The sequence below is a fragment of the Meleagris gallopavo genome, chromosome 11, assembly GCF_905368555.1.
Source record: "Meleagris gallopavo chromosome 11, MGAL_WU_HG_1.1, whole genome shotgun sequence".
Taxonomy (NCBI): domain Eukaryota; kingdom Metazoa; phylum Chordata; class Aves; order Galliformes; family Phasianidae; genus Meleagris; species Meleagris gallopavo.
Window position 1 is genome coordinate 22,592,485 of NC_139414.1, and position 24,772 is coordinate 22,617,256.

Below are 24,772 nucleotides of genomic sequence, written 5' to 3' on the forward strand. Positions count from 1 at the left end.
TGCAATCTGTCTCTTGGCTGAGGAACCCACCAGAGTCTGTCTCCTCTCATCAGCTGCTCATTTTCATGAAAACTGTGAGAACTGAGTAGCTTGACACCATTAGATTGTGACTAAAATGATCATTTTGTCAAGAGAAATTGAGGAGTTAAGAGTGGGAGAGAGACGTGTATCTGCATATTTCACAGGTGGTCACATGTTTCCTGAGAAGGCCAGACTCTAATAGGTGTCCAAACGAGGGTGAATGATGCTTCTTTCTCTTCTTATCTCTTGACTGTACTTCTGACCAGGCTCACACTGTTAATCTAAAGATTTAGAACACTGTCCTTAATTTAATGTTGACTTGTGGGAGCAAAGGTGATGGTGATTTGTAAATAGAAAGAAATGAGCCTTGGCCTTCAGCTGGCACAGCACAGATTAACAATCAGTTGTCCATCAGGACGGATAAGTCACAGAAGCCAAGTCAAATCCTGTTGAGTTAAAGGCCAGTTGGATGGTCCAGATCCAGGACTATGCCTCACGTGGAAGGCAGATGCACATTTCTGGTATGATGGTTGAAGATCTGGCTGGTTATGAGTGCAAGCCTTCCTAGTGCTGTGGCTGAGCAGCTTGGCAACTGGGAGTGAAGGACAGAATATGGATTTCCTTGGCTCTGCTCCTTGCATTGTGGGCTAATTGTGGCAGAGCCACAACCATGTGCTGGTGTTGTCTGCCTGTTCTGGGGACTCTGGCACCGCTGGGAGCCCCGTGCTGCTCCAGCACAAGGGAGGACAGCTGGCAACCAGGGCTGGCTCTGTGCTCCCTTACTAATGAAGGGAACTGAATGGGATTGGGTCCTTACTAACAGATTTCTAACAGGTGGATTTGTAGTGTTACACAGATTATAATGTAGCTGGAGCAGCCTGACCATGCAATCCTTACTCAGAAAATATTTTCCTGCGTCTCTGTCGTGTATTTGAATGCAGAGTGGTGCCCAAAAGAAAAGAGAGGTGGAGTTCTCCTAGAAGATTGCATTGAACTTACCTGCTCACTTACTGTCCAAGTGTAAATTTTGTCAGCTTGTAAGCTTTACCAGTATTGCACTTTCTTAGGAGAAAATGTCTGTAACATACCGAAATGCACATGGCTGTGGTTCTACCTGTGTGTGCTTAGAGCAGGCAGTGAGCACTTCGGTCTTAATCACATGGGAAATGAAAGTTGTATAAACCCCAGACTGAGCTGAGAGACCACATATACCACATAGACAGGCAGCACCTTGCTGATGTGCATGGCTGTTGCCTGTCATTAATGAGGGGCTGTCACTAAGTAACTGTACAATTAGCATCCATATGGTGTGCACATGCATACACACACGCTTGCAGTGGGAGTAGGAATACAAAAAGGCAAGGCAGGCACACCCTTCTGTTTCATCTTCATAAAAGGCTCCCGCAGCTCTTACCATGCTAAGCTCAGAGCACAGAAGTGCAGAAGAATAAAAGCAGCTCTCCAGCTGGTGATGCACAGCCATGAAGCAGCCATGGGCTTTACGGGAATGACATTTATGGCTGACATCAGATCTGAGTATTTGCATTGGATTTCAGTGTCAGCATCGGAGGTGGGGCTTAGCAGGGACACTGATCCAGCTAAGAGGCAGCTCTGTCTGGAAAGATACTCACTCCCCATTTCTCTGCTATCCTGCTTGCTTCTGACTCCTCCCTCCTGCAGCTCAGATCAGCACAGGGTGAATCCAACAGCCTCCCATTTCTACTATGTTTCTCCTTGAGCTTGAACATACCTGGTGCTCTACCTTCATTTCAGCTGAACTCGTGAGTAAGGCACGTTGCCTGTTATCTCTCAGAAGTGAATAGCTTGTTATTACCTGAAGAGACTGAATTAACTATCTTCCAGTACTGAAAGGGTTATGAAGAACTGTATTTTTTCCAGCACCTCTGGTACTTCTTTGTTGCCTGATTTTTCAAGAGCATGAGTTATTCTGGTTATCAAGGGAGCTTAAACCTGAATATTTCTTCACCGGATGCTACAAAAAAAGAAAGGAAAACAAACTTACAATGTGGAACTAACAGTTATGGTTTCAGCTTGTGAAAACTTGCAGAGTCAGTGAGAAGGCAAGGAACAACATTTGCCAAGGACAATGTCGGTAATGCTTAGTAATTTGTCACTCAATGGGACAAGCTTCTTCGCTGAAAATCATAGCATTATGGATAAACCTAACGAGCAGAGAACTTTGAATGTCTTTCTATTTTGCTTGACTTGTATCATTGCATTCACAGTGCTTCTGGGCAGCATTTATTCACTAGTTACCCTGCTTAAAATGCAGAATAAATCCACAATTTCAGTGATTGTGACCTCTTTGTCAGTAGATGATTTGATCAGCATTGTGCCAGTGATTATTTTCATGCTCACCCAGTGGTCAAGTGATGCCCTTCCTCAGCCTCTGTGCACCACCTCAGCACTTATATATTTATTCCAGGGCATTTCTAGCAATCTGAAAGGGTCTCTTATAGTTTCCTACAACTTCTATAGCATCAACAAAACTGAGACAATGAACTGCAGTGCTTCCAAACGACGAGTGAGCATAGTATGGGCAATTCTCAGCATTTGGATCATCAGTTTGCTGATCTGCATTTTGCCTCTCTGTGGTTGGGGCAGGTACATCCCCACCTCATGGGGTTGCTTCGCAGACCATGCAAGTTCCTACATCTTGTTCTTATTTATTGTCTACTCGTTGTGCTTTTGCCTCCTCACAGTGCTTTCTGTCCCTCTAACTTACCAGCTGTTGTGCTCAGATGAACAACAGCTGTTACACATCGATTACCAGGAAATCTCTCGAGGCTACATCACCCCTGGGACACCTGCAGGCTGCAGTACTGCCACCCCATGTCTGTCACCAGTGGACCCTGTGGATAAAACCCTGAAGCATTTCCCAAATGCATGTCTAAGCTCAAAGGCAGTTTTTAGGAAAGGTGTGGCTGAGAGCAGTGGACTCGAGCCCCGATGCATGAACAACGCAAAGAGCAGGAGCTTCACAGTGGGCTTTGCCCAGAAACGATTCTCACTGATTCTTGCATTGACAAAAGTCATTCTCTGGCTTCCAATGATGGTAAATTATCAGATTGATTTGCTTTTTAATGTTTATTTATGTTTAAATGGGTCAGGAGTTGATGTGCCATGAATTGAAATAGATGAACAGTAGCTGTTGAGTTGTTCCTTATAGTGTACACTGTGTCAGCAAAAGTCCTTTTGAACATGTCTGCACCACTTGACATGAATTTAACTGCTTTTCAGCAGGTTTGACAGAGACTGATTTGTCAGAATATTACACTGTCATCACATCATTTGTATCACCTGAGCACAGAGATGAGTAAGGTCCACTTTTTTGTGTTTCCAGCTGCCTGACATGCATTTTTTCAGCATTATAGGGTCTGTGAATATTAGTAAGCTAGTTTTTGTGCCCCTCCTCATAGTGGTGAGTCACATCCTTTGCCAAACTGGCTGAAAAATTGGAGTTTTTTAGAAAAATGAGATTTGTATGTATCTTTTTAATCTCTATACAAAGAGTATAGGAGGTAAGGCAGGTGGTTTTTCATGTGCATACACTGGTATATTTGGGAACAGATACACTCGTTAATAATTAGGAAGGAGGAGGTTGAGGGAATGGGATGTGGGTTTGGGTTTGGGTTATCTCTGAGGCTGGAGTATGTGTAGACACAGCATCTAAGCTTCTCTCAACTGAAAGAGAGCGTCACAGAGCATCTGCTGCACAGTCCTGGTGGTACGAAGTTCTCCTGTTTCCCATCAGGAAGTGGAGTTCCTCAATATCAGGCAGGAGAGATTGAGCTATTAGTCTCTTCTGAGATGCTTGGACTGTATTAATGGTATTTGGGCATCTGTGTTTAATGTTTAGCTTAAGTAAGAGGTTTCTAAGAAATTGAGAATGAGGAGGAGAATCTTTGACAGTACGTTTTCTCAGCTGTCTCTTAGAAAAAAACTTCTTAGGCTGAACATACAAACATATTGAAAACTTGTAGTTTTTAGTTGTGTCACATTCATGTTCTTTTTATTCCTGGAAGTATATCATGTGCCTAAAGCAATTTAAATTTCAAAATGTTCTGCCTTTCAGATACAAATGGTTGTCCAGCACATCATTGGCTATCAAAGCCTTTCGTTTGAGACACTTAGCTTCCTGCTGACATTGCTAGCTGCCACGGTCACCCCAGTATTTGTCCTGTCAGAGCACTGGATCCACCTGCCCTGTGGCTGCATCATAAACTGCAGGAGGAATTCATATGCTGTGTCTTCAGAGGAACTCAAAAGTAAGGCTGAGAGGCTAACATACAGCTGGAATGTAGTTAGGAAGTTAGTAACAGTTCTTGGTATTCCTTGAAATCATTTACCCAAAGTACCTGAATTACATGAACATTATTTGGAGCAGCATAAGCGATTCTCTGCGTTCTTGTGAGATAGCTGGAGAAAAGTAAGCTGGCTGCTACTAATGGATAGTGAGGCATAGAAGCTTGCTGAGTTTCACAAGTCGCTGGCAGAGCTTTCAGCAGAGCTCTGAATTATCCTAGTTTCCCTCTCCTCTCCAAGATGTATCTGCCAGAATCTGACTTCTACTGGTGAAATACATGGACCATGTTAACTGTGGCATGGGGAAAAAGCAACATGTTAATTGCAAGGAGATTATAAAGAGGAGAACAGCTATTGTTTCTACACCTGCCCTATAGCTAGCAAATCATAGTGACACAAGAAAGCAAGCTACAAAGGACAGGGAGGGCTATTATCCCAGTACATTCATGGAGTTAGTTCAAAGCTGAAGACGTACTACACAGCTTTGGTCTCAAAAATTTCACGTTTATTGCATGCTTATAAAGATTACCTGAAGGTAACCGAGAATAGCAGACCTTTACATGATAATCCCTTTAGAATTTTCTGAAGGCCTTTTTTTCATTGTGCCTCTAGGTAAAACCAGCTGCAAGAGAATGTGCTGTCTATGCCACAGCCTGTCTCTTTGGATGCTGCATGACTTTTGTCCTTTTTGTAATGAACTTGGTCATGTGGTAACTCTCAGAGAGGCAGTAAACAGAAATGCAGCTGTCACTCTGTGAACTTACCCTAGTGAAAAACACCTTTAGGTTTCTGTAAATGTGGGTAACATGATATTTATGACTCAAATTTTGCATAATGCTTTCCCATAAACTTCCTGCTCACAGTTATTTGTGAAATAAATCTCCAGTGTTCATGTGTCTGTGCAGAGGTGTTGTATTCTGAATTACAAATGAAAATACAACTCTTCAAGTACTCTGAGAGAAGTATGTGCATTGAAGGTTGATTTTCAGTATTCAGAAATGTTTCATCATTTTGTACAATTTTTCACCTTTAGGACTGTGGCTGAAACAGGCTCTGGGGGGAAAAGAAAGGTATTACAAAATTCAAATACTTTTTTGTGTGTAGTCCATAAAACATGATGCTCCAAGAAAATGGCAGGCAACCTAGCAGTTTCTTGGAGTCCTTGTACTTTGAAATGCAGCATTTCTGAGTTCATTGACAAGGCAGTGCTATCTGAGACATTGATTCTCAATGGTTCTTTCTTTTTATGCATAGCAATATGCAAAAAAAATGGGATGTGGGTTTGGGTTTGGGTTATCTCTAGGGCTGGAGTATGTATTCCATGTTTTAGAAAGTAAGTTTCATTACGTATGTAATCTCATTTTTCTTCTTGGCTTTGACTCTTCCTGATAAAACATTTCATTCCTTTTTGTTCAGCCAAACACAGAGGTTTCGAATTCAACCTTTCCTTCCAGCACAGTTATGGAATCTATCGAATATCCCCTGAGAGCCACCTCCACGATGGCGATGGTAAATCCACGTCGTGCCACAACCTGCTGGTTTGCGAGAAACCCTGCGAGCCGCCGAAGGGAGGTGGCGGCGGCGCGGCGCGGGCGGAATTCAGCACCACGGACAGCGCCCGGCCGGACCCTGCGGAGTTCAGCTTCAGGGACAGCCTCCGGCCCGGCCCGGCGGGGCTCAGCACCACGGACGGCGCCAGAGCCGGTCCGGCGGGATTCAGCACCACAGACAGCACCCGGCCCGGCACCGCGGGGGTGCGCGGAGAAACGGCCTCGGGCCTCGGCAGGAGCGTGGATGGAGCCGAGAGGAGGCTGTCTCACGAAGAGGGCCACAAGCCAGAGCTCACAGACTGGGAGTGGTGCAGAAGTAAGTCGGAGAGGACCCCTCGGCAGGTAAAGTGGATTTTTGCGCTTGTTTTTATTTGTAGTAAGAGTTACTGTTCTGTAAGGCATAATTTTTGTTTACACTGAAGTTTTTGTTAGTTCTGTTGATAGCATATTTATTTTTAGTAGAAAACTTACTCAGTGTTGTATATTTTAGTAACTTCACTCCTATTGCAGATTCTGGTCCTGCAGTGCTCCCTCACTTGTTTCCTTAATCATAGATTTTTAATTATTACCTTGTATATACCAGCATAATCTGTATATGGCAAGAATTCAGTATGACTTATATTAATTCATCTTAGTGAATAGGATTTTTCTCTCCAGATGATTCCAAAAGCCTGTATTTTTAAGAGTATTTCCAAGTAGCAGGTGACATTTCAGTCATACTTACATTTTGTGTAGGGAAAAAGGGAGAACTGAAAAAACAAACCTGAGTGGTGGAACTACAGATGAATGCAGGTTTCAGTCAAATCACAAGGACGCCTAGTAATTTTTCATCCATTTCCTTAAGAATGTAGACAATTATCAGGAAGAAGAAATTCTGAGTAATCTTTTAGCTTTGTGAGAAAAGAGTTTGAAGATGGAGTCCTAACTTGTCAGTATTTGAATTTAATGGTTTCTTAAAGATGTCTATGAACACAGCCGTAGTTCTTGCACAGAGGTCCTGATTCTGCTCCCTTGTATTTGCTGTCTGCTTATAGAATCTGAAAGAGCTTTTCATAGCTTAAGAGTAGTATCAGAACCCATAGTTTTTAAGGAGATATCATCTACAACTAATACAGAGTTCCTTGCTTTGTGACTCTTTCACCTATAGATGTATCTTGTTGAACGTACCCCCATTACCACAGAAGCTGGGCTTTGCTCTTAATGATCAGATTGCATAGCCACTGTTTGTTCCAAGTGCTGAGTCCTCATTGGAGTAATCCTATCCTTGTCAGGCTGATGTCCCCTGTCAGTAACAGCAGGATCGGGGATTTCCTCGGGTTGGAGGCACTTTTGTTCTGCCATGACAATCCTTGTTGTTAGTGCCCATGCTGAGAGTCTCTGCTTCAACTTCTGAGTTGTGTTCAGCAGTAAAAAGATGGGAGAGAGAATTGCCCAGAACTGCCACTTGTGGAGTGACAGGCTGAAACTGGATCCAGCAAAAGGACAGCTATTATTTCATGTAAGAACACAGAGGAGAACTGCCAGCTTTTGTTTTTATAGTCAGTGTTTGTTTAAGAGCAAAAATGTCACAACAGCTATTGCAGGCTGAATGCTGAAAAATATTTAATCTCTTAATTTAAAAAGATAAAGATTGTTTGTGGTTCCCTTGTCAACTGTTTGTTAGACTGGCAGTGAGTGTGAGGTTTTCTGTTTGCTGAAACTCTGATGTTACCAACCAAAGGCCAAACATGGACATGAGGTGTCCATGTCTAGTAGAAATAGAAATGTGCAGCAGCTGCTTGTCCCTGTGGAGTTTACATGTTTCTCTCTTCACATACTGGGCTCTGGAAGGCATCTCAGGGTTGTCTGAGACTGTAAAAGGGCAGTGGTACATTGTGTTACCTGCACCTGGTCTGGGTGCCTTCCTTAGGCAATGGTGTTTATGCTCCAGTTCAAAATTTTGGTCTGCATTATAAATGTACATACTGACCTGGCAGTGTAGATGTATACCCATTCTCTAAATAAACCAGTGTGGTTTTGTGTGCATAGAAGAACATCATTTTAATGTTTTAGATGTGACATAGTCACAGTTTTGTTGCTGTAAATTGGCTAAGGTACCTGAAGAGACAGTCTTGCCTACTCTTTGGAAGTTTCTCTTGGTGGAATCTAAAAGCAGTCAGGATCAGCTTTCAATTCCTAGTGCGCGAGCAGCCAGAAAACACATGTCCAAGGATGAAAATGGAGAATGTTAAAATATTTTTAAAATATTTTATTACTGCTATGGCTTAAGAGAACCATGTATTCTGGAGGCAGTGCTGATGAGCTGGGTGAAACTTATGTTTTTGTTGCCTTTTTGCAAAACTAGAGCTTGTGATAATCTTTCCAACATGTCAATTCAGTGAACCCCACAGTGGGCGCAGCCTCTCCCTGCTTATTTGCTCGTGATACGTGCTGCTACCTCAAACCTTCCCCACTAAGGCAGAGCAGGAGGCTGGAAACTGGAAGCCAAAGCCATAAGCCAGAAACTGAAGCCAGGCTGCCCAGCCAGGTGTTAGGTAAGCTCTGAGGGTTCTGCTGTGCTCTGTACCATTCAGTAGATGTTTGGCATTACACTCTGTGTGAAAGAGGTTAGATCCTGCATGACGCCCACAGGACAGGAGCTGCAGAATGCTTTAAGCTGGAAGGGACCTCTGGAAGTCAATTAATCCATCTCCTGCTCCAGGCAGGGCAGATCTGAAAGCTAGAGCAGTTTGCTCAGACCCTTGGGCATCCATAGATGAGATGTATAAGATGTATTTCATATCTCAATAGCAGAATCTCCTCTCTTTCTGATAAACACAACTTTATAAATTGAGTCAAAGTAGGAATTTGTTTGATATTTCAGATTCGATTGATCATCCCTTTCATGAAAAATCAAATGTTCACTCCCTTGCAGGGTGCAGTGATGAACTACCGTTTGTGGGCAAAAGTAAATGATGACAGAACCTGTTTTTAATCTAGTAGTTCTTGCTACCCTGCTGTGTGCCATTATCTCCCTTTGGCTCTCCTTGCTGTAGTTTCCAGACAGGTTTGCTTTTCCCATTTCCCATGGCTGCCATTTCACGTTGCTAGACCTGTGACTTTGCTTTGAACAGGTACAAGCATCTTGTTGGAAGCAGCTGGCAATGACTGCGTGTGGCTGGCTGCTTTTGCCCCAGGGCTTTATATGTCACTTTTGGGCAGACTTCTTGAGTACTTGTGTTACAAGGAGTCCTAATTCATCCTTTTCTGACATTTTCCAAGTTATAACCCAGTGTGCAATTGCCAGGCATTAAGGGTCCTATGGTCTAAAAGTTCAAGGCTTCTAAGTTACAGATGTCCTTCTTTCTGACATTCAGCACGAGCTTTCAGAGTGTCACAGTGCTGACATTTGCTTTGCTGGTGAAAAAGGGCAGTGTATGAAATTCCTGCAAGCCTTCTAAAAAGAACTTTAATGCACTTCTCAGATAAATGTTGAGAGAAAGATCAGTTTGAGCCAAACATTAAATTAGGTGGAAGCCTTCCCTTTTGTTCAGTCTGCCTGGAAGTGCCTGAGTATCTAAGAAAAGTCACTTTCTCCTTGTCTCACTATTATTCACCGTGTTAAGGACGGAGACTTTCTCTGGCATTTATTGGTCATGTACTTCTGCTTGCTTTGCCAATTAAGCTTGCCAACTGGGGAGAAGATAGCATACCTTACCAGGAAATGGATGATTATCCTAACAGGATGAAAGTCCCTCATCTTCAGTACTTTCAGATTGTAAATGCTTGATAACAGAAATAAGTATAGATGTGCTTATTAGAGTACTTCCAGCTTTCTGTTCAATAAGCAGAACTTGTAATAACTTAGAGTAGGAGGAAGAATAGCAATTACAGATAAATTTTCTGTATAGCTGCAAGTGGTGTGGTAACTGTGTTCTTATGTGCTGAATTTCTGCATAGCAGAAGGTACAGCTAGTCAGCTTGAGAACTTAGTGAGAAAAACATATTATCATAAAATCATAGAATTGCTTAAATTGGAAAGGAGCCTTAAAGTTCATCTATTTTAACTTCCCTGCAGTGAACAAAGCCACCAGCAGCTCAGTCAGGTGCTCAGAGCCCTGTACAGCCTGACTGTGTCTTCGAGGACAGAGTATCCACCACCTCTCTGGGCAACCTGTGCCAGTGCCTCACCACCTTTATTGTAAAAAAAACTTTTTTTTATCCAATCTAAATCTCTCCTTCTTTAGTTTGAAACCATTTCCCCTTGTCCTGTCACAACAGATCCTGTTAATGAGTCTGTCACCTTTGTCTTACAGCCCCTTCGAGTACTGACAGCCTGCTCTCAGGTCTCCCCAGCGCCTTCTCCTCTCCAGGCTGCACAGCCCCAGCTCTCAGCTGGCCTCTTAGGAGAGGTGTTCCATCCCTAAGATCATTTCTCTGACCCTCCTCTGGATGTGCTCCAACAGGTCTGCATCTCTCCTTTGCTGAATACCCCACATCTGGATGCAGTAGCCCACGTGAGGTTTCACAGCACGGAGCAGAGGGGCAGGATCACCTCCCTGCTGGTGCTAAGCCTCTTATGATGCAGCCCAGGATGTGTAACCTCAGCCCCTTTGCAAATACTTGTTGAAAAAGGACAGTGATTTGTCCTACAGGAAATTAGAATGCGTTTTTCTCACACAAAAATTCTATATCATTTCTATTCTACTACCTTGTTTGAAAGCTTTTAAAAATAAATAGCAGTAAGTACCAGCAAATTTAACAGACTCGAGTGTAGTTGCAGGGAAAAATACATTCCTTATAGAGTTCACTGATGTGCTTTTAGCTTATAAACTCCCCTTTTTTTTTTTAGTTTTGCGAAGTATTTGTGTAGAAGCTGCCAAACTCCTATCACAAATACTTGGAAGCACGAGTGACAGGTGGCTGGGAGGGAAGAGGAGGAAGCAGCTGCTCATCTCTGCTACTACAGAAAATCCATCTTTGAACTTTTTCTATAAAGGTTTTTATCCACAGTGTATCGCAATTCTAAAGAAATGCAGCAGTTTCCTTGGCTTGTGTTTGGCCTTTCTTCCAGATTTCTTTCATTTTCGTAGCCAAGGGCTGATAGGTAGCTCTGCTGTAGAAGTACTGCTCTCTGAGCATGCAGCATTTCAACAGAAAAAAACCCAAGGGCAGCTGGAGGGGGACAGGAGAGCTGGATCCCTGTTACTGAGAAGTATGTGGAAGGAGCAGCATGGCGTAATACAGTAAAGTGCTTGAATAGAATAGAAAGTGAATGGAATGGAATGGAATGGAATGGAATGGAATGGAACGGAATGGAACAGGTTCCTTGAGTTGGGAGGGACCTATAAAGACCATAATGTCCACCTGCAGTGAGGACATTTTTCTGTAATGCTGACTTAAATATTAGGTGACTTTGGATGATAGACATGTCTTCTTGCATGTTGATACTTGAGCAGTTGAATGTCACCTATTTCCTTTTCTCACCTCTCCACTCAAACACTTTCCTGCTGTGTCATGTCCATTTTTTTCTTTCTTTCTCTAATACTTCCCTGTAATTTTACTCAGCCCTTTCACCTAGAAGCTGTCATTTTGCCTTTGTAGCAACATGGGAAAGGTGAGTGCAAAAGGAAAGCCTCCATAAATCTTGTCTTGCTGCAGAGCTAGCACATGGCAATGACTGTGCTGACAAAATGAAGGCAGAGGTGGGAATACTGTGTGCATTGCTGTGCAGTAAATCACCGTGTTTATAGGTAAAAAAAATCCTCTTGGGCTGCATTGTCAGGGTAGGGACATAGCTGGGTTTTCCCCATTATGACTAATGAAAGTCAAGAGGCTGAACCACATACAGTGCTCTGGAGATATGTCCCCTTATGTTTCTGTCCTACAGAGCCATCTTGTACGTTTCCTTCCAGCTCTCTGTCTATAGCAGGAGATTTTCAGAGGTGTTAGATGGTTGTAATCATCATACGATGGTTTTATGTGGTGTTCTCTCAGTTACTGAAGAAATGTTAATCTTGAATTTCCTATTCCTCTGTCCCCCAGAGTAGGCACTACATATTGGGTAGATTAGCCCTATGTACAGGCCACTGCTCAGAACTCCAGAAAGCTGTGCAGCGACAGACTTGCTGAAATCTTACTGAACTCTGGCATGATTTCCATCATATTTGAAGGCAGCTTGTGCTACGAGGTGTAGGTAATGGCCCAGAGAAGGAGTGCATCTCTACTGAAGAGTGAGCTGGGTACAGAGCTCGAGGTGCTGCTCCATCAGCCTGGTACAGATACAGCTGCAGAGTGGCTTGTGGTGTAGCAGGACTGAACCATACAGCTGCACTGTGTTCAAGCATTAATGTGTGCAAGGCTGTGTGCTTGTCTGAAAGTTAATCAGCTACTATAAGTGATTACTGAAAGGTAATTAGTTTCAGCCAAGTGGGAATTGGCCAGTATTGAGGACTCCGTGGTTCAAAATAGCACAAGCAGTGAATCTTGGTGAGAGACTTCATCTTTGCAGATTTAAAGTAGTTCCCTGATTCCCACTGGGAGATAAAAGCCCAAAGAATTTCTGGTTAGGCCCAGCCCTGCAGTGGCTGCAGCCTTGGTGCTCACCTGCAGCCCAGCTGGACAAGGGGTGAGAGCAGCAGGCTGCTGGTGAGGGGAGCAGGACCTGGGGACATCAACCCAGGCAGCATCCCTGCATAGCCTTGGGAGTGGGGAAGTCAGAAGCAGGTGTGGATAGGTCCTTTGATTACTCAAACATCATCAAAATAGACAAAAAAAGCCTGACAATTTCTACCAAAGTTTGTAAGTAGCAGGGGTGGTTAATGGGTGCTTTGAATCAGCCCCCAAGTGCAAGCATTACAGCTTTTAGTTTGGTAAGTACTCCATTATAACTAGCAGGATTTTGTCACAGTCTTCACAAAGCTGTGATTACAAGAGCTGCTGGTATTTCAGACACCCAATGCCAACAGCCACTCCAGTATTTCAAGGGAAGTAACTCTTAATGGAGCTGAATATTTTTCAGTGCTGGCTGCAGGGAAAGGCACAGCAGCTGGCTGGCACCACTCACTTGCCTGAGATGATTGAGGGAAACAAGAGATGAGAAGTGTTGCACCAGATGACATTTTGTTCAGTCTCTGAGCAGCAGGCACCTTGCAGAAGGCTGCCCATTTTTATTCATGGTTTGGCAGCAGAACTTTTTGTCCTGTTATTTTCAGACCATAAAGTAGCAGTGAGAAAGGTATTAATCACTTTGATTTAGATTTTTGGACAGTAGAGTGCCAGAAAATACATGTGATGTCTTTGATTTTCTGTTGAAGCTGTGTGCTGCTTGGAAGGTGGTACTATCGTGGAAAATGCTGTAGCTGGTTGTCTGCTCACCTTCAGTTCTGGGAATAAAGTTTGGCTCCATCAGTGATTTCTCTGGAAGGAAAATGGCATGAAAGGAGAATGTGGCAGTGTTTTTTATTCGATACCTGTATAGGCCAGCTGTAATTGAGAGGGAGGCCAAAAATTGTCATTTCTAAATCTCTCTCAGCTGCATTGTTGAAGGTTACCTTTAACATCTCATAAAATAGCAGTGTGTCCCCCTTTCCTGTCCATAAATGTGCCATGTATGTTTTTGCCTCTAGTTAGGAGCCTTCAGGCAGTAGAAATCTGCCAGGCTTGCAATCTTTATAGGCTAACTTTTCTCTTCCTTTTGTGGTTTGCCTCAAGCAAACTCTTTCAAAAGACTCTGTGTATAGCATGTATTTATGTTCTCTGCAAAGTGAAAGGGGAAGTGTGTGTACGTAATTTCACTTAGGAGGAGTCGGTGCTGTATCTCTTTATGTCTGGAGTTTGAAGTTTTTTTAGCAGTGATAAATGTGCAGGGTCTGTCTTGCTCCAGATGGGCTGTAAATATTCCAGTAAACGATGAATGGACTTGAAGATTGTATTTGCTTCCCACAAGCCATACAACTGTATCTATGCTAATTTATGGTGGTGTTCTCATCCTGTATCTTCAAGTAGTGGTTGGAATCAGTCTAGCATTTCTCCATCTTCTAACTGCTGCAGGAAGCTGCCACTGGCTGATACCAGTGTTCTCTCCTCAAGGGATCCTTGTATCTTGAGTCTAATGCTACCTCATGGAGTAGGAGTAACAAAAGCTGTTCCAGTAAAGCCAGTCCATTCTAGCAAGTTCTCCATTTGTTAAGGGCTTGTGCTTTTCTTCACCACGTTTGTTGATCACTGTATTTTCCTAGAAAGCATAAACACATTCAGGTTAACTGTACAGTGCCTGCTGCTCAGCAGAATGGCTCTTAGAGTGGTGCTTGCAAACAACCTCAGAACTTTTTCTAAGGGTGGCAGTACATAAATGAAATAAACTTCACCACGTGTGGAGAAAAGGGCAAGGCTTTGCAGCTGCTACAGAAATGGGAATTAATGTGAGCGTACCGTCTCCCATACAGTACTGAAGGACTGTCTTGGGCTCATTTGCTTCAGGTACTCAGACAGCTGAGTACAGAAGTTCTGACACCTCAGTGCTGGTATTCTTTCCTTGGGTGCCTCTGTTGTGTTTGGGCCCGAGGCCTATCCAGATGGGGCAGGCCAACAACAAATCCAGGCTTTCAGGTCATCTGAGGTGACCTTGTCTATTCTTGTCATACCCTGAGTTGAGTCTAAATTTACTGCAGACAGCCTCTCAAAGGGCAAGTCATTGTAGTAATTAATTTTGGAAAGAGGAAGACTAAGGCTCTGTTTTGAAATTAACAGAAAACACATTGTCTCTGAAAGGAAATGATGGAATCTTTACTGGAACCGTTCTAAAATCAAACGTTTTTAGCTGGAATCCATATTCCATCAAAGTCATTAGGACTACAAATTCATTAGAGCTTTATTCATAGTACTGGTATTTTTGTTTGGGAGGCAGTGTGGTCCCATGGCAGTGGTGTTGGACCAGGACACAGCAAAACGTGCCTCCTGCTCATGGCCCCGCAGCACGCTGCTCAGCAGCACTGGGGGATGTGTCCTGCTCTGTGAGCTCACTTCAAAGCTCTCCTGCCTTTCCCAGAGACAGATGTGCACTGACATAAGCTCTGCCTCCCTCTAATGCTCATGTTACACCTGTCTTAGTATTCTAGAGCCTGTGACTCATAGAATGATTAGCGAATTTACCAACTAACTTATGCTGGAGTCAACTGAAGCAGCTGAGAGGCTGCAGGAGTTTATCAACTGCTTTGTACTCCAGTGGCTGCCTCAGGAGGCTGCAGCTCTGCCTCTGAGGTGCCTCACGTGGCACTAGGCAACCAGGCCTGGGCAGCTACAGCAAATTTTGGGTGTCTGTTTTGAGGATGCATCCTTTTCACATAGTCAGAGAGGAGAGCCCTTACCTTAGGTGCACTGGAGTATCCTCCAGATGTGCTGCTTACCTTGGATCATGTTGGAATTTCAGGCTGCTAACACGCTTCCTTTCTTTCCCCAAGTAAAAAAGTTTTCTTCTCCACTGGCCGTTACAGTGATGCAACAGCAACTTATTGTCATTAAAATCAAACTGAGCTGTGGATGACTTGAGCCACCACTCAGGTCAAGTAAGTTGCTGAACAGTTTTTTTATTTTTGATTTCAGTTGCTAGCAAGTGCTTCCTAGCTAAGAACTTACTTCTGAAACAGAGTCACCTTTGGTCACAGGAAAGGAAATACTGACTGATAACTGTCTGGAGAATGGAGCAAAGTGAGGCTTTGCTTTGCCTGCTCTGGCAGGGATTTGCTCCATGGAACAAATTGTTAACAAGAAATCTTGGGAAGTGTATGCTTAATCCGGGCACTGGAGAACTGGGACCATGAGTTTAAGCTCTGTGCAGGACAATGAATCCAGCCACGTTTAATAGAAAATCAAAATACATGTAGAAGTGTTCGGTACCTGAAATATTAGTGCTACCCTCAAGGAATTTCCTTAGCTTCTTCCAGCAGAAGTTATTGATCACTTGTAAACTACAGTTCTAAACAAATTATTTTGAAAGTCAGATGTAAATACCATCAGAAGCAGTATTCAAAGTTGATGACAGTCGTACTTTAACATTTCTGTAAGTGCCCAGCTCTGCCAATTGCTGGTAAGTCCTGCAGACACTAAGGGGGGCAGAGGGGTACCATGCATCCTCAGCAGGTGCTCACCAGCACGTAGAATGAGGCTGTGCTTTGACAAGTGATTAAAAAAAAAAATTTCCTGAAGTATAATTCGAACTTAATACTCCTTTATTAATTTTTCACATAAGTATAACCATTTTTTTGAAAACCAGATAGAAAAGGGCATTTTGTTTCTACTGGTTTGCGAGGAGGAATAAATACAGTGATTGTATGAAAGTTACCTTCCCCTTTCCTCCCTTCTCAAAAAAGTCACAGGTCAGAAACTTAATTTCTCTTCAGGGCAAACAGTGGATTTCCTGGGCTCTGTAGGTGGCCCAGCAAGGCCACATGAAGTCGGGTGACTCCTGTGGGCCCTTTCTCACTGCCCTGCCTGGACCAGTGGCTGCAAGGTGTGGTTCTGTCCCCTGCGCAGGCTGAAACCTCCCCTTTGTCACAGTCTCACCTGGACCTGCTGGAATCAGCCAGAATGGGAGAGGAGAGCCCAGCCTGAAACTGCAGTGATGCTGCTGAAGGTTTGCCTCGTGGCAACAACTCTTCTATGAAATCTGGGAGGTGGATGATTTAATTTAATAATGAAAGCATTTGCTTTATCAATTATGTAGAGATTTCTCTGTTCAGAACGCATCAGCACTCCTTAAGGAACAAGTACATTTGTGATTTGCTTCATTGTAATTTTTTGTCATGGCTCGTTAAAAAATGCATGTGCTGGTACACATAGTCCTCCAGAGAGAGCTGTGCCCCAGATTCCAGCAGACAGAACAGCCCGCAGCCACCTCCAGCAGGAGCAGCACAGGAGTGTGCCCTGCAACCAGACAGTGGGAGCGAGCTCTGCACACACAGCAACACCAGGCAGGGCAGCTCCTGTTGGCAGGGAGCTCGGGGTGAGCATCACAGCCTCAGAGATCCTGCAGCATTCCTGACTGCTGAAATGCATGGGAAATAGAGTAAACAATCTCACAAATTACCAACCTGATGTTTCTGTGATGCAAACCTGCAGAAAACAATCCTCCAGAGGGAGAGTTGGGGCGTAGTGCTAGTTTGTAACTTTCGTGAGACTGGGCAAATCTTAGGAGATTCAATTAAAGCCAGCTTCAGCATAGAGATGGCAGTTTTGGCTTACAGAATGTTTTGATTGGGGAATTCCATGACTTCTTGAATTGAAACGTTTGAGCATTTCTGACCCAGAACCCTTCAGAACTGCCAGAAATGAAGACATGAATATATGTATGGACAATAAATAAATACTTCTGTGTATGTATGCCTATGTGCATGTAAAGAATAAGTATCTTTAAGTAGATCTAAAAAACAGAATATGCTTAATTTTCTGCATACTTTTAATTGTAGAACTAGTTAAAGGTGTCTGTAATTGGCTAATATTTCTACTGGAATTTTCCTAGTTAAAAATATGCAGTTTCTGGGCTTCCTGGTTGGTGACCAGGCACATAAGACAGGGTGTGTCTGCTTCATTTCAAAAAGTAAATATCAATTTCTCAACAGAAGACGGACAGAGAAAGAGCCAATAATTCTACCATCATTGGAAAACATCTTATTTTCCAGAACTGGAGTAGTCAGTGCAGCAAGTGAGGGTTGTTCATTGTCCTCCAGGTCCCTCTGACAGATCTTCCATCTTGACATTCATTCTGACAAATCTGTAGTGTTTTATAAAGCAGAATGTAACCTTGCACCGAAGTAATCAGTTCTTATTTAACCTATTATTTCGTATTCTTTTGATGTCTTTCTGCATAATGTAAGTGCTTTTTTAGACAGTTCTTCAGACTCTGAGCTTGATTAACTGCCAGAAATGCAGACACGCTTAACTGACCCTGCAAGGACTTCCAGTGTTGATTGCTGAAGCTAGGTAGGCTGGAAGCAGAGCTACAGGGCTTGTACCCAGCAGTATCTCAGTGTCCAAGGGAAGCACCATTTAAATGCATGTTACCAAATTATTATATCCGCGCTCAGTGTGTTGCACTATCAAAGAAAGTGAACTTGCACCTCCGTGAACACTGCTCAGAACAGTTAGCAGGCTTTGCCCACTTGATCTTATCCAGATCTGAGTTTGCTGCTCTGTCCTCTGGTGGCGTCAGTAAAGCATCTGGGGTGGAAGATGAGTGGACTAGAACTTCCTAGAGAGAAAACAGAAAAGAAAATAGTTTCACTTACGTATTTCCTGGAGGAGTGGTCCTGATTACTACAGAAAATACAAGTGACAACACCTAACTAAAAAGTGCCCCATTCCTTGTTTTAAAACAAGGGCTGCTGGTGCCTGCCCTTAACAGAGCTGTTCTCCAGGAGCCCCAGTGTCCCACCAGCAACTGGGAGCTAGCAGTGAGGTGCTGGACCTGACAATCGTGTGTGGGTTCTTTGCTGCCTCTATGCACAGCACAACTGTTGTCTCCATAACTGCGTATGAGAAGAACACTTGAGCACCATTTCTGTCTGGCAGATACATTGAGGAGACTACTACTACAACTTTCATTTCCTTCCAGCAGGGCAACCCAGCTGCTAGCATTTTGTCAGCCAGATTTCTTTGTTGAAGGACCGTGTGAAGTCACAGTCTGGCAAGGTTTTTCCACGCAATGAAACCTGTTTTCCTTCTCATGCTCTTTAGTGAAGGTGAGGTAATGTGTCACTTGATTGAGCTGTGATTGTAAGTTCTGCCTTGTTCTGTGGAAGTCTCATCACAGCATTGCCTTTAATAATGAGCAAGTAATTGCTTTTCCCAGCTCCCTAAGAAGAATTTCACCTTTCCAGTATCTGAAATGTCTCTCTTTCTACTCACTTTCTCAGTATTACTGGAAAGGAAACATAAGCAGGACTGTTTCAAGAGGAAGAGCTCCGTTCAGTGCCTAAGCAGTGCTCACGCTCCTCCCTGCTGCCAGTATTAGACCTGTTTTTCCTATTCCTCCTCTTCCTTCTTTGTATTCACACTGTTTGCACAGGGTAGATCAGTAGCCCAAGAGGACAACACTGGAGCTTCTGCTTCCAAGGGTGTGCTCAGTGTTTCCCTGTAACTTAACAAGGAAAGACTGCTCCTCTTTGAAGGATTTCAGTGGACTGTCTTCTGTTTGCAGGTAGATCTGTCCCAGCATCCACAGACAAAGAGATGTCCCTGCTCTCCTAGGCATGTCTCTGTCTCATCTCAGCCCTCCCTTGCACTCTACAGGAAGAAATACGAGTGCTGTCCAAACTCTTCAGTGCTTCAGACTTCCACATCCTGATAAATCAGCTGTTTGTCTTCCTCTGGTTGCTCCACTCATGTCATGCTTTGCCATTTTTTCACTTTATCCCGTGAGTGCTGTACTATTTTTTTGTATTCCCAAATCTTCCAGAAAGGTCTGTGCTGCTGAGGAGGGACCCTGTGTGTGTCTGCATAGAGAGGAAGGACAGGAGGAGGAAGTTCAGCCTGTGATCTGCTCCTCCAGACAGCATGGAAGCACTGCAACTGGAGAGGGAACTGCAGCACCGAAGGAGTACACTTGCACTTCACATAGCAGTGTGATCTGGGGATACCTGAGGTAGATTTAACAAAAGGAGCCCTGAAAGCATCATAGCAAGAGCAGTGCAGAAGTGTGATTAGGGTGAATCACCTTGTGGCTGGCAGCTTTTCAGTGCTCTCAGTGCACATTTCTAGGTGGGAGTGGAGCTGGTTTCTGCCACTTCTCCCAGTTTCAGCAGTCTCTCTGTTGTATGTTTCTGTCTGACCAGTGCAGCCCTTCCACGTGATCTGCCCTGTCCCAGACCAGTGCTTCCACTGCCTGCCAAGGAATGTGCCTTTGGCAAAGCTGAGGTTTGTTTTAGTTGTATTTTTTTAGTGAATAAGAAGTTGTTTTTGGATGCAAATCCTTGCACCTCTCAGTAAACAGTCAAAGCCCAATTGTAGCAGACTAGGTGAGGATGAGCCTGTTTGTTCTCTCCGGCGTGAGTCACTGAATGGCTGACCTCCACAGTTAAAAATGCCAGTCTGTAAGGTGAGGAAGAGAGGCAGGATCTGTCCTGCAGCACTGTGAACAGGAACACGTAACGGCTCACCTCTGAGTGAGCAACCACTGTCTGCATGGGAGCAAACTGCCTCTGTTCTCCATGCAGGCACACATGGTGATTTCTTTGTGTAATGCCTTCATTTATTTACAGCCTCTTGAAACACTTCTTTCGTTGAAACTGCTGAAAATTCTTCGTTTGAGGATGACCTTTAGAACTACAGAGCTGTAACTAAATTTTATCTCTATACTTTCAAGTGTATGAAAATTTCTCTGCTGATAAATTCAGCTTTGTACTAGAGAGAAATCCATATTGGTGTCTAGGACTTGTGTGAAACGTGGGAGGGAGGGAGACCTGGATGGGCCCTCTGACCACCACCATGGATTTGCTACTGATACTATACTTACTTCCATCATAAAAATAACAAATATATGTATGAAAAATTGTTGAATGGTATCTGTAAAGCTGTTTCAGGGATTTTAGCTCAGTTGCTAGGTGGCACCCAATTTAGTTAAGTGCCCAAGGAGACAAGTGCTGTCAGCATGGGGTCCAGTTCTTGTAAAGTTCTCTGCTGTCATTTTCTCCTTTGCTGACTGAATGGAGCCTCAGGAGATCAGCATGTCAGTTGGAATTAAGCAGAAATTCAGTGAAGACACTTGAAGAAGTTGCTGCTGTTACTGGCTAGAGAGTGTCTGCTAATGCTGGTTGTCTCACTGTGGACTGGCTGCAATGAAATGTTAATGGTGGACTGTTTCCATAAAGAGTCCATGAGCTGTAGATGAGTCACAGTCACTTCAGACTTCACTTTTTATACTGAAGTGCATGATTATGAACACTTTTTTATGCTCTTTGATAAATCATACGGTTAACTTCAATACTGGCTTCCTAAAACAATGCAAGGAAAAGACTACCACAGTAAAATAAGTGAACAAACTAAGCGTGACTGGTTATTTGTAATAGATGCTAGCTTCTGAAGTTAGCATTAGATAATGGTCCTTTTTCTCTTTTCAGCGATCAGGTGGGGCCTTAGCTATTCCTCTGTGTGCATTTCAAGGAACTGTGTCACTTCAGGCACCCACAGGAAAAACTCTCTCCTTGTCTACGTACGAGGTAAGCACTGAAGGACAAAAGATAACACCCACGTCAAAGAAAATCGAAGTCTATCGATCTAAAAGTGTTGGTCATGACCCCAACCCAGAGGAGTGTCCTAATTCATTTGCTGACACAAGTGTTAAAATTCATTTGGAGGTTCTGGAAATTTGTGACAATGAAGAGGCTCTGGATACTGTTTCCATCATCAGTAATATCAGCCAGTCCTCCACACAGGTAAGATCCCCATCCTTACGCTATTCACGGAAAGAAAACAGATTTGTCTCATGTGATTTAGGGGAAACTGCTTCTACTCACTCTTCATACCATCAAACAATCCTGACAGCGATATTAACATAACAATCCCAGACACTGTGGAAGCTCACCGGCAGAATAGTAAAAAGCAGCACATGGAGAGAGGTGGTTATCAGGAAGAAATACAAATGTTGAATAAAGCATACAGAAAACGGGAAGAAGATGGCAACAGCAATTGAAAGACATTTAATCTAAGCATTTAAACTGATTCAGTGGACATTGCTCCTCTTGACTCAAGTTACCCTAACAAATACAATGCCAAGTGTTTTTTGGGTTTGTTTTTTTCCTAGCATATAAATTATTTTTATTTGGGTACACTGTTAAATAGTTAACATTTACAAATGGGAAAACAAATGCTTCAGTGCTTTGCAGCTTTGCGTAATGAAATTCAACTTATTTACGTATCTCTTTATTTGAGGAAGACTTGCATCGAAAGGAATCCTAAATAATTGCATGCTTGTTGGCACTGGGTGGTCTTCGGGAAGCCAGAACATGAGAGAACAGCTCTACACCCATGAAGATGTAACAGGTTTCAATGACTGTTGCAGTTCTCCTGCTGATGTGCCAGACTTGAAACATTCACTGAAAATATGTAGCACAAGCCTAAGACTAAGCCATGCATTTGGTTAGGGATTGTATGCTGCCTACATGGTTCTACTGCTCCATACGTGATTGATATGTAGTGTCTCTGTAAGTGGCCATTGTATAGACCTCTGAATGTGGGTGGCTGAAATTTAAGCATGCACATTTTATAAGACCAACGTTGTGAAAATGTGTTCTCTTGGCTTGACATTTCTTTCATCGAGTGTGTCAAATGTTGGATGATTTTATGCTGGTTACTCTAAAGCGTGCCATTTTCTGCCTCCTTGATCTTTTAGGAGAGGGGACAGGGCTGTTCAAGGAGGCCAAACTTAGAGACCCAGTTTACCTGTTGACCTCAGCTTGAGGCTGATTGCCCACATTAGCTTCCTGCCCTGGAGCACCTTCTGGAGGAGCCTATCCTTATACTGCCTTACAGGAAACCTAGAGCCAAGTCTGAAATCAAACTAAAACCTGTGAATAGACTGTTTCTTGTCAAATTTGAGGCTGAAACAGTAAATGAAGTCCTTTAGTCTAATGCTTTTTGACTGAGAGCTCATTTTCTGAGATTTTGTCGTTCAGCTAGACAGAAGTAGACTTCAGCAGGGTTTTCAGAGGTTTGACTAAAAGTTACACCATTTCTTTAGTTAATAGATTCACTTTTCAGTGAGTGACAACAAAATAACTTAGGTGTTTGCACTCACCCTGTTATCCGCTCAGTGGGAACATAGAAAAGTAAGAACAGCCCTATTTAGCATTCCTTTATGGATTGTGAACAGGTAGAGCAAAAGGGCCGACAAGCTCTGCTTGTGTTCAGTATGGAGGTGTGGAAAGAACAGGTGATTTGCCTTCTCACTTCACCAACACAAAGCAGGCCTGCTGCCATGATCACTGTGTGACAGTGATGTAGAGCTGAGGAGAATCGGGTCAGAGACTGCAGGCTGCTGGGATGGAGATGGATCACTCTGTGCAAGATGTGCTTCTATGTGCTGCTCTTCCAAGGTGAAAACAAAGGTTCTCATAGGACTGTCTCAAGGCTCTTATTGCCGCTGCGATGCTGTGTTACACTTCAGATTTAACAAGAAACTGGAGTAGATGGAGCAATCGGTGGTAAGTCTATTGAATAGGTTATATCCATGTGCATGCAGCACAGAGACACATTCTGCTGTCTCTGGATGTACTGCTTTGCTTTGTGATTGTAGGATGAGCTCAGAAAGTTGCTTTATAGCAGCAGACATGCTCAACCCAGCAGAAGGTTGTGAGGGGGGACGCATTGCATCACTGCCTCGGTTTGGTCACGTTCTCTGATGGGCGCATTTAGATTGTGTCCAGGTTTGGAGGCATTAAGAATCTGCATAGCTGTGACCCTGAGCTCGACCTAATTGTAGAATGTTGTCTTGCTGGTGTGATAAAAATACATTTTCTTTAATGAATCTGTAAATTTGATCATGTATGAATGTCTGACTGTTTCATATTTTATTTTAGTGACTCACATCATTAAACATTTTAAAGTGTCTGGAAGCCCAAGTTGTAATTACTCAGTAGATAACAGCTCCTCACAAAGCTCTAAGAGAGAACTCTTGGTTCCTGTATTTGGTAATTGTCAAAGTGTCTTCGTTTATCACTTTATGAAATGTATTTAGACTTACACTTTTAAATGCTTATTTTGTAATGGTTTTTAAGAAAAAAAAAAGTCTTCCTCCACTGTTTATCCTGCCTGACCTTTTAATGTATTTCAGTGACAGCTTGACATTTGAGGGCAGAGTGTTTGTCAAGGGCTGTTTGAAGGTGACTTGAAAGAGACCTCATCTCTGCTCGGACACCATAGCAACTGACTGAGAAAGTCCCTTGGAAAATGTGACCTGCATCAGCCCCTGCCCTCCCCCTGCTCTTAGAGTTGGGCTGTTGAATAATTCAAAGGGTAGGAAACAAGAAACTTCAGAAGAATTTTTGAAATAATCTTAGGTAAGCAGTGTATCCAGTGTGTTGGAGTTTCCCTTCGATGGCACACACATGCACTGAGAAGAAAGTTAAGCTAATAGAGTGACAAGAAAAGTAAATATGTAATAAGCAGAACCAGGCTTCAAATCCCGAATGCCTCAGTTGAAGGGCTAATTGAAATAGGAGATATGGCCCAGTACTGAAACGTACATTTCTTACTCTAGTCATGATGGAATATGCAACTGATATTGTGCTATTTCATAAAAAGTAGTAATTAACATTTTACTTACACACTGTTTTACCTTCATAGATTTGAGGTTGATACATATATTCTGGAACATGATTGCACTTCCTGGTATGTATCACTATAATGATTTCCAAGGTGAAGCTCTGACTGGTATGTTTCTCTCATGAATTTTGCAGATTCAGATGTCTCAGAGCAGAATAAATTTTGCTTTTCTAGTCCCAAGCAGCAGCTACATTATCCATGCACTCCTGTATGCTGAACACTTTTGTTTGTTTTATAAACAAGGTAACATTAAAGATCTTCAGTCCTTCAGACAAATCTTTTCTCATAGAGGCGGCCCTCCTGAGTGCTGCAGTGCTGGTGTGCAGCAGCAAGGTTACTCCTTGGGGTCAGAGCTGAAGCGTGGGACCGCTCCGGCTGTGTCTCACCTCACACCTGACAAGTTTTGTGCTCTTGTCAGGAATTGGACCTTAGGGAATCATTAGGAATTCAACTTGGATGAATCTCAGTTCGGATTTCTGAAAGGAGAGCGCTGTGTTCTGACCTCTCTGAGAACATGCTGCTGCATGAAGAAATTATGTGTTTTGCATCTTGATAGTGTGCTGCTGAAGTGGATGAAAAAT

The 24,772-nt window shown here is 43.2% G+C and overlaps 1 protein-coding gene across 1 annotated transcript; it reads left to right on the forward strand.

Moving 5' to 3' along the window:
- Positions 1-1,656: 1,656 nt before the first annotated feature.
- On the forward strand, positions 1,657-24,482 carry GPR149 (G protein-coupled receptor 149). The gene is given in 5 exon segments (XM_010717035.4): positions 1,657-3,097; positions 4,118-4,310; positions 5,764-6,239; positions 20,990-21,374; positions 21,377-24,482. Coding segments are annotated over 5 exon segments (2,208 nt in total). The 5' UTR covers positions 1,657-2,128; the 3' UTR covers positions 21,562-24,482.
- Positions 24,483-24,772: the final 290 nt, after the last annotated feature.